Genomic DNA, 10,070 nt, shown 5'->3' with positions numbered 1-10,070 from the left:
GTGAAGCACTGCAGGATGTAAAGCTATTAACCCGGTTGTTAAGTGAATCTGGTTTCCCCAATGACTTTGCTTGTCAGAAGGTCGCAAAAGGGGATCACATCACCCCTGGACAATGCGACCGTCATAAATGTGAGTCAGTTGTCAAGCATCCAAATGTAAATCACATGATGCTACAATGGTGGCAAATGTGACTGAAGTGAACGGTAAGTAATTGAAGGAGGCAAACATTTCCAATACTCCGTCCTCCTCCTCCTATTTTCCCCACAACAACAACCTTGTGAGGTGGGTCGAGAGAGAGTGACTAGCCCAAAGTCATCCAGCCGGCTTTCATGTTAAGGCAGGACTAGAACTCAGAGTCTCCTGGTGATTGGTCCAAAGATTTCATGCCTAAAGTGGGAAGTGTCTTGACCTGCCTGGGTCTGGGTCTGGCCCTGCTAGCATTGATTATCAGTAAAAGGGTTTCTGAAGCAAAAATCTCAGATCACAGGATTTGCTCAGCAAGGACCAGTCACTTGGAGTCAGAATTTGCCTGAATAGGCCTCTCTAGAGCATCCAGTCTCTTGACACAGCAACCTGTCAATTCATCATTGTTTGTTTTTGAAAAGATATTTTAAGAAAAGCTTTAGATCAGAGAATTTGAAATTTTAAGGGAACTAGCAATGGTTTGGTGTGATGTAGGATCTGTATTGCTTCTGAAGTGTAGAAAGAATCCTGTGTTCCACGAAACTCTGCCATAGTCCATTTGGACTCACCTATAGGACAAATGAAGCAAGCCCTAGTCGACAAAATTGTGTATAGAGTCACCTTTTGTTCTTAATGAATATCTTGTGAAGAGTGGCACTGAGTTCTGAATTATCCACAGAAAGAATGCTTGTAGAGCCAATTCCTTTTGGGAAACTGAAATTTTCACAGTCATCATTTCTCATTGCGGTGGAAAAAACCCTTGCTTTAGTCCATTTCACTTCCTCATATGCCCCAGGAGGCCTGTCAAAATCCATTGCTAAGAGGAATTGAAGGCAGTTTTAACTGTATTTTGTAAGACAAACATCAGCTTGGTTCATTTGTCTATTTTAAAAATCCCCTTTTTCCCAAAATCCTTTATAGAGATAGATAGATAGATAGATAGATAGATAGATAGATAGATAGATAGATAGATAGATAGATAGATAGATAGATGGATGGATGGATGGATGGATGGATGGATGGACGGACGGACGGACGGACAGACAGACAGAGATAGAATAGAATAGAATAGAATAGAATAGAATAGAATAGAATAGAATAGAATAGAATAGAATAGAATAGAATAGAATAATCTGGCTAATAGATTAGATAACATCTCACCTCCGTGGTTTATGCATCGATCCAGTTTGTTGTTAATATTAATGTTTTCATTTTAAAGCTTAATGTTTTATTATTTCTAACGTAAGCCACCTCATTGCCTGATAGTGAGATGGGAAAGAAATATTTTTAATAAATAATAACAACAATGAATAATATATTACATCTTAAGCGGGTGCAGTGGCTCAGTGGGTGAAGATGCTGAGCTTGACATCTTGGGTTCGAGGCCTGAGTGCCACCCAACGGGGTGAGGTGCCTTTTCCTCGCCCCAGCAACTTCCCACCTGGCAGTTGGAAAGCATGCAAATGCGAGTAGATAAATAGGTACCACTTCGGTGGAAAAGTGACAGCGATCCAGATTCACACAGCATGCTAATTCCCAACTAAGGCCAGGAAAGGACTGCACGAATCGGTGTATGATTCAGTGAAATGGGTGAAGCAAGAACACGGGTTAGCTCAGTTAAAGCATGTTTGGTAACGACAGCCAGGATTTTTGCAGCAATGCACTTCATTTTTCCACTGGGTTGTGGTTCTGCCTCCCTCCAGTAGCAGGTGAATCTAATTTCTCTCCTTCCGTCTTTTACAATCAGAAGGAACACAGCTAGTGGTGGGATTCAAATAGGTGAACAACCGGTTCTCTGTGTGGATGCCGCTTCCGGAAGTCCATTCTGGGCCTGGGCAACAAAAAATTAGCTACCGGTCCTGCCGAAGTGGTGCGCACCGGCTGGATCCCACCACAGGAAGGGAAGGGAAGGGAAGGGAAAGGAAGGGAAGGGAAAGGAAGGGAAGGGAAGGGAAGGGAAAGGAAGGAAGGAAGAAAGGAAGGAAGGAAGGAAGGAAGGAAGGAAGGAAGGAAGGAAGGAAAGAAGGAAGGAAGGAAGGAAGGAAGGAAGGAAGGAAGGAAGGAAGGAAGGAAGGAAAGAAGGAGTAGTGGGATTCAAATATGGGAACAACCAGTTCTCTGTGTGGAGGCCACTTCCGGAAGCCACTTCCTGGGCAACAAAAAATTAGCTACCGGTCCTGCCGAAGTGGTGTGAACCGGCTGGATCCCACCACAGGAAGGGAAGGGAAGGGAAGGGAAGGGAAGGGAAGGAAGGAAGGAAGGAAGGAAGGAAGGAAGGAAGGAAGGAGTAGTGGGATTCAAATATGGGAACAAGCTGTGTGGATGCCGCTTCCGGAAGTCCGTTCTGGGCCTGGGCAACAAAAAATTAGCTACCGGTTCTGCCGAAGTGGTGCGAACCAGCTGGATCCCCCCACTGAGGACAACTGAGGAGAGCTTCTGCCTTTTTAAGTAAAATTGGTCAGTCTCGAAAGGTGTTGCTAAATCCCTCCAGACTTCCAGATCCAGATAGTCCTCGGTTTATGACCATAATTGATCCCAAAGTTTCTGTTGCTAAGCGAGACATGTGTCAAAAAGCACGTTTTGCCCCATTTTACGACTTTCCTCGCCACCGCTGTCATGGGGAATCGTTGCAGCTGTTGATAACCCAGTTGCTGAGCGTCAGAACCCACATTCTAAGGGGTCCCTTTCTTTCTTTCTAATTTTTCTCTTTTTATTTCTGGGTTCTGCCATACTCCTGGAGGGGAGGGGGAAAAAAAAGCATTGCGGGATATTGCCTTGGTTTCCTCTATGGCCACACTGTCATACTTTGCTGTTTCTGCATACTTCCTCTGTGAACTATCTCCCCCCTTGATGTCAGGTAGAAAGGTGTGGGGGGGGGAGAGAGAGAAAGGAATCCACCTCCGACAACTGGTTTATCTCAGCGTTTGCAAGGGAAAGTGCAAAGAGCCCACAAAACATCAGAGACAGTCTGATGTAAGTTACAATGACGCAGTTTAAATTTTCAGCAGCAGTTGGACCGGGATTAATAAAAGCAGTCTGTTTTTTTTCCTTCCGGAGGAGAGAATTGGAAAACTTTTCATTGGTACAGACCAAAATATGTAAAAATGGCTTCGGCTGGCGATTTTTAATATTTTCTTGGCTTCGTCCACAAGTAAGTTTGTTTTTCAAATAATCTGACATTTGGACGGCAAAAGAGGAACCAAATAGATTTAGTTTCCTGTAAAGGATTCCTGTAATTTTCTCTCTCTCTCTCTCTTTGGTCCCCTTCCAGAAAACCACTTTTATTTCTTAAATCCGCCTCCTTTTTCAGGAAGTGATGGTTTTGGACTGCTCTTAAAAATGCTTCCTCGGCTTTGGGCAAAGTAAAAGAATTTCCTATATTCAGGATCTCCAGGGCCACTTTGAACAAAGCACCAGTCAACAGTCATGGGGATTTCACTGCCCGTCTTCTTTCTTGCCCTACGTATTATCAGAAGTAAGTAGGCAAAAATGACAAATATTTTAAGTGAATGGCTCCCACACTTTCACTGCTTCTGCAAACTTGTAGCATGTTTTTCCAAGAGAATTTGTGGCACGCACAAGAAGGAGAAAGAAAGAAAGAAAGAAAGAAAGAAAGAAAGAAAGAAAGAAAGAAAGAAAGAAAGAAAGAAAGAAAGAAAGAAAGAAAGAAAGGAAACTCTATTTGGCATATTGAAAGGGAAAATCTAAATCTCTAGGCCAGTGTTTTTCAAACTTTGGAACTTTTAAATTGTGGAGACTTCAGCTACCAGAATTCCCTAAAGCAGACCCCTGTGAGATTCTGCGCAGGATCACTAGATGGTAATACTATCTGCTACAGGATCAGAATATGACTGCAAACTGCTTTGAAATACAAATCGGGTGATCTGATCTAGCTTTCATAATCCCACATTGGTAAATGGATTGCAATCTCTGATTGCAAAGAACTGAATCTCGGTTAAATATTAAAACCTTAACATTAAATCTCAACATTAAAATTAAAAATTAATTTGTTTTCCTAGATTTTTCGGATGCAACAGTTGAAAATTTGAAAGTGATCAAAATTTAGCAAGAATACTTGGCCAGCTACTACAGAGGTTGGCAAGATATTCATTCTCTCTCTCTCCCTCTCTCTCTTTCTCTCTGTCTCTGTCTCTTACACACACACACACACACACACACATGTACATACATATAGAGGGAGGGAGGAATTTGAAGCTAGCCAAAAAAATGCAAGAAACTTTTTCTTTCTTTCTCTATCTGAGTGTTCTTAACCACCGCTGCAAAACCATGCCTTTTGGTTTAGCTTTTTTTTGTAACTTTATTTTCTTTTTATATTTATAATTGTTTAGATATTTGGATATTTTACATTCCAGTAAGTCAATCAGAGTCATCTCAAATCATAAGATGTGCAGCAAATCATCATCATCATCATCATCATCATCATCATCTACAATAAATGCCACACTCAGTCTGAATATCTGGCTGACTGTTTAATGAACCGTGATAATATTAGGTAGTGCCAATACTAATAGATCCCTTGGGTGCAATCCAAAAACATCTGGAGCACCACTGGCATTGATAAAATCCCCATCAATCAATCGCAAAAGGAAGCTTTACTGGGAACAGCTTGCATCCTGTGTTGATAACTTTAATGCCATCAAACAAGATCTGCCTCTCCCAGGTTGTTGGGAAGGAGGACTTGATAGGTGGATAAAAATGGCAAATCCAGTCTGAACATTTGGCTGACTGTTCTTTGAACCATAATAACAATAATAATACTCAATGAACCATCAGTAACAGTTTGATTTCACATACGGTTTTATTTGCATCCTGGACATGTTTGCAAGTCTAAGCTATGTTGTACCTTCTGGGTATCTAGAGCAGCGTTTCCCAACCTTAGGAACTTGAAGATGCGTGGACTTCAACTCCCAGAATTCCCCAGCCAGCTATGCTGGCTGGGGAATTCTGGGAGTTGAAGTCCACGCATCTTCAAGTTCCTAAGGTTGGGAAACGCTGATCTACAGTAGAGCCTTGGTGGCACAGTGGTTAGAATGCAGGCAAACTCTGCCCACAGCCTGGCGTTCGATCCTGATGGGGCTCAAGGTTGACTCAGCCTTCCATCCTTCCAAGGTTGGCAAAATGAGGGCCCAGATTGTTGGGGGCAAGAGGCTGACTGTGTAAACCGCTTAGAGGGGGCTGTGAAGCAGCACGAAGCAACATGTAACTAAGCACTATTGCTGTATTTTAGTGCACCATTTCCTTAAACTAGCTTCATAGAGCTAGCCTGTCGTTAAAGAATCTGGAAGCCGTACATCTGGAAGGTGCCGTGGTTGAGAAAAAGCTTCTAACCCCTTCCACGTGGACTGCCAAGTGGTACTTTTTCCTCCTTACCATCTCAGCTGATTATGGGTGAAATCTTGCTGTGACCTTGGTCTTAAACTGGGCAGAGGGAAAAGAAAGGATCCAGAAGGAAATTTGTCATCCTTTTTTCTTGTTGATACTATAGGATTATCTCTGGAATGTGAAGAATGCATAGGATTAACAGATTGTTCTGGGAATAAGTCTCCATGTGGTTCTGGGAAAGACAGATGCAGTGTTACTAATATTGCCCTCCCAATAGGTAAGTACAACAAGATGCGTTAATTTTATTTATTTATTATTTTGCCGTTATTACTTTATAAATTACTCGGGGCAGCGAAAAATACCTAATACTCTTACTGACTCCTATTTCTTCACAAAGACCATACTGTGAGGTGGGTTGGGCTGGGAGAGAATGATTGGCCCAAAGTCACTCAGTTAGCTTTCATGCCTAAGGCGGGACTAGAACTCACCGTCTCCTGGAGATTGGCCCAAAGTCACCCAGCCATCTTTCATGGCTAAGGTGGGATTAGAACTCATGGCCTCCCAGTTAAGGCATGGCACCTTAACCCTTAAATCATCTGTATTATACATCAAAAATGAGGGTCCCAAGAAATAGGCAAGGCCAGGGTGCATTTTTTCCTTTATCCTGACTGTTACTCACATTACATCAATTAAAAATACTTCGTATTTATTTTTTTATGGTTAAGGTCCTTTTTTCCAAGGCCTTCCTCTACTTCAGGGGTCTTCAAACTTGGCAACTTTAAGACTTGTGGACTTCAACTCCCAGAATTCCTCAGCCAGCCAGAGTTGAAGTCTACAAGTCTTAAAGTTGCCAAGTTTGAAGACCCCCTGTCTACTTACCCACTTTGGATTGAAACCCAGCTGGATTCATCCAACACATTGGTTGGCTTTTGACAATGGGAAAGAGTACCAATTAAGTTGCTTCTGACATCAAACGTGCTTCCCACTGACTCTGCAATGCCCATCATGGTTTGTTCTGGTGGTAATGCAGTTTCTCTCTCTTCATTTCCCCCAGGAATATCCGTGACTATAAAATCCTGCGTCTCATCCGACGTCTGTGACAAAGGCCTTCAAGTCATTAATGTGGGCCGGGGAGAACATGTTGCTGCCCGCTTGAGATGCTGTGAAGGAGATGGATGTAGAGACGTTGTCCCTGCAGGTATGTCAGGGCTAAGTTCTTCTCACTCAAGATTTCCCTGTTTTGTTCTCCACTTTGGAGGTGTTGAGACAGCAACTCGTACCGTGACTGGGTAGGAAGGTTGGTGAAAATCTTAAGTGAGAGGCAGACACCTTGCATTCCAGAATAGCAGAATAGCAAAATAACAGAGTTGGGAGGGACCTTGGAGGTCTTCTAGTCCAACCCCCTGCTCAGGAAGGAAGCCCTATACAATTTCAGACAAATGATTGTCCAGTCTCTTCTTAAAAATGTCCAGTGTTGGAACATTCACAACTTTTGGAGGCAAATCGTTCCCTTGGTTAATTGTTTTAACTGTCAGGAAATTTCTCAGCCCAAAATTTAAGAGAGAATTTTTATAAAATGTTTTATAGGTGGCACTTAGACCCTAAAAAACTAGCAAGTATGTATCCGAACTGCCAGCCCAAATGTTGGAGGTGTGGTTGTGAGGATGCAACGTATTTTCACACATGGTGGACTTGTAAAAAAAGTCAAAGTTTTTTGGATTAAAATTTGGTGGAATATGAAAAAGATATTTAAGAAAAAGATAAGGTTTTCCCGCAGTTGTTTTTGTTGGGTATTATTACAGACTTTACTGTTATAGATACTAAATTTATGTTGAATTTAATTATGGCAGCAAGACTTTTAGTAGTGCAATATTGGAAGAAGGAGGAACTTCTGACTATAGAAGAGTGTACTCTGAAAGTTTCTAATCTGACGGAAATGGCAAAGATTTCAGCATATTTGAAAGAACAATCGCAACAGAGATATATTGTGGAATGGAGAAGATGGATTGAATATATTCAGAATAAATGTGGGACTAAAAAGTTTCATTTAGCATTTGAATAAGTAGTGGTTTTATATGATGTATTATTAGTTATTTGTTATTTGTTAGTAATATAGTTATGACTATGGAGAGTTCAAGTGCAATAGAATTTAATGTTTTACTTTTGTTGTTAGCATATTTTAGCTTAGGTTTGTGAGTTTATACACTGTATTCAGCTCTGGGAAGTCGGGGAAGGGGAAGGGAGGGTTGGGAGAGGGGAGGGGGGAGGGAGTTTTTTTTATTTAAAAAATGTACTGTAAAACTTTTCAATAAAAAAACTGTCAGGAAATTTCTCCTTAGTTCTAGGTTGCTTCTCTTCTTGGAGAATAGGTTAGCCCCCTCTTCTTTGTGGCAGCCCCTTAAATTTTGGAACACTGCTGTCATGTCAACCCTAGTCTTTCTCTTCATTAAACTAGACATACCCAATTCCAGCTACCGTTCCTTATATGTTTAAGCCTCCAGTCCCCTAATCATCTTTGCTGCCAAGATTGGAGACCCCCCTGCCCTAAAGTCCTTTTCATCGGGAATATATTTGTTTCTCATCCCATCTGATTGTTGTTTTCTTTTCTATAGGATTGCCCAAGAAGGCCGCAGCAAATGGGAAGCAGTGCCCAGCATGCTTTGCAATGGGCGAAACATGTCAGGAAGAAGCCATTGATTGTAGTGGAGATGAGCTGTATTGTGCTGAAGGACGTCTGGATGCAAAATCGGGTAATTAGCTACTTCGGTCAACCTACCTCCAATTGCATTTACCTGATTTTGGATGACAACTTCCATGGAACAAAAGGGACGGATCTTAGCTCAAGATTTCCAAGGAAGTCTCCATGAGGAAGTCCATCTTAGAGGCCTCCAGGTTGGGTTCACACATTGGGCAAAGCCACGGTTGATTGGTTGGTTCTGGGGTGGGGTTTTTTGGGAACTTTCAAGTCAGTGTTTTTGTTGACTGCATAAAAGTGGCATGTTATAAGCTATATTTCCCCCAAACTGTAGGAGTAATAATGAAATTCCTGCCTCCCTCCCTGGATTTTGACAACAATATCTCCACATTCTCCTGAAGCCTTCTTCAGAACATCCAGCATAATTCTTTCTAGGTTTCTATCCTACTTACTTGAATCTAATTTTTTTCATTATCTTTGTTTCACTGCAATAATAGCGGACAAAAAATACCTTCCACATCTGCCATACTTTTTCAACCTGAAGGGCTAAAGTTGGGAAATTATGGGCATTGCAGTCCAACCCACCAGGAGCATCTCAGGTTGGCTGGCTCTGCCATGAAAAGTACTGGGGGAAAAGGAATGAGTCACAGTTCAACCTCCCCTGATTAATCATTCTTACTCTAAGGAGAAATTTCTTGAGAGTGAGAACAATTAATCAGTGGAATGACTTGCCTTCAGAAGTTCTGGGTGCTTCATCACTGGAGGTTTTTAAGAGAGGATGGACAGCCATTTGTCCTGAATGATACAGGGAGTCCTGCTTGAGCAGAGAGTTGGACTAGAAGACCTTCAAGGTTTCTTCCAATTAAGTTATACTGCAACACTGTAATTGATCCAGTCTTGGCACTCATCCCTTTCATTTTCTCCACAGTTATGCCTAATATGGAGGTCAGTTTGAAGGGATGTGCAAACAAAGCTTTCTGTGATAGCTTGGTTGGATTTGAAGCCATGGCTCCTGAGAAGAGTGGACGTCACGCTATCCGATGCATATCAAACTCTTCAGTTTACCAGGAGTTCTCAACCGTCGGCCAAGAGACTGAGTCTGGGGTGGTTAATACCAATCCCAGATGGTTTGGACTCTTCATCACAATTCTTTCTGGCTTGATTTTTTTCCAAGTGTAAAGATTTCATTGTAGGAGAAAAGCCAAGCTGGTCCATGGTATTCCAAAATCTAGCTCATATATATATATATATATATATATATATATATATATATATATATATATATATATATATATATATATATATATATATATATTTTATATTGCAACTTAATGTTCAAAAGCAGTTTGAGGTCAGTTAGCAGACAGGAAACATCTATTTTTTGCAGGCCTTGGAATTTTCTCTCCACCCTTCCTGTCTCCAATGCACAGATTTGTCATTTTCACAAATAGCTTAGCACTCAAATCAACAGGCCTGAGCACAAGCCAGGTTTAATGCACACAGGGCAAATACAGATGCTACGTCAGGGGTAGGCAACCTCGGCTCTTTTATGACTCATGGACTTCAACTCCCAGAATTCCTGAGCCAGCATGTTGAAGTCCATGAGTCATAAAAGAGCCGAGGTTGCCTACCCCTGTGCTAGGTCTTGAAGGACCTGACCAAGTTTGCTATTTGAACACAAGTCACATCTTGTAGTGGGAACAGGAGGATGAACCATGATCAAGACAACAATCGTATAAAAGAAATTTGAATCCAGGACAGCGCTGTAATTTAAGAGTCTCAGAGAGACTCCTAGTTTTTGCAAAGGTAAAGGGCAGGGGGGAAGTGTCTTTAGAGTTGCAGGATTGAT

The 10,070-nt window shown here is 41.7% G+C and overlaps 1 protein-coding gene across 1 annotated transcript; it reads left to right on the top strand.

Annotated features, from left to right (window-relative positions):
• Positions 1 to 3,284: 3,284 nt before the first annotated feature.
• LOC310644338 (phospholipase A2 inhibitor gamma subunit B-like) lies at positions 3,285 to 9,451 on the top strand. Its single transcript, XM_083369217.1, has 6 exons — positions 3,285 to 3,334; positions 3,455 to 3,658; positions 5,690 to 5,803; positions 6,581 to 6,724; positions 8,139 to 8,276; positions 9,150 to 9,451. The coding sequence occupies exons 2-6, from the start codon at positions 3,610 to 3,612 to the stop codon at positions 9,398 to 9,400; spliced, it is 696 nt and encodes a 231-aa protein (XP_083225343.1). The 5' UTR covers positions 3,285 to 3,334; positions 3,455 to 3,609; the 3' UTR covers positions 9,401 to 9,451.
• The last annotated feature ends 619 nt before the right edge of the window (positions 9,452 to 10,070 follow it).

This window comes from Vipera ursinii, assembly GCF_947247035.1.
Source record: "Vipera ursinii genome assembly, chromosome: 9".
Classification (NCBI taxonomy): domain Eukaryota; kingdom Metazoa; phylum Chordata; class Lepidosauria; order Squamata; family Viperidae; genus Vipera; species Vipera ursinii.
Note: the sequence above shows the minus strand (reverse complement) of the source record. Positions and strands in the feature narration are given on the sequence as shown.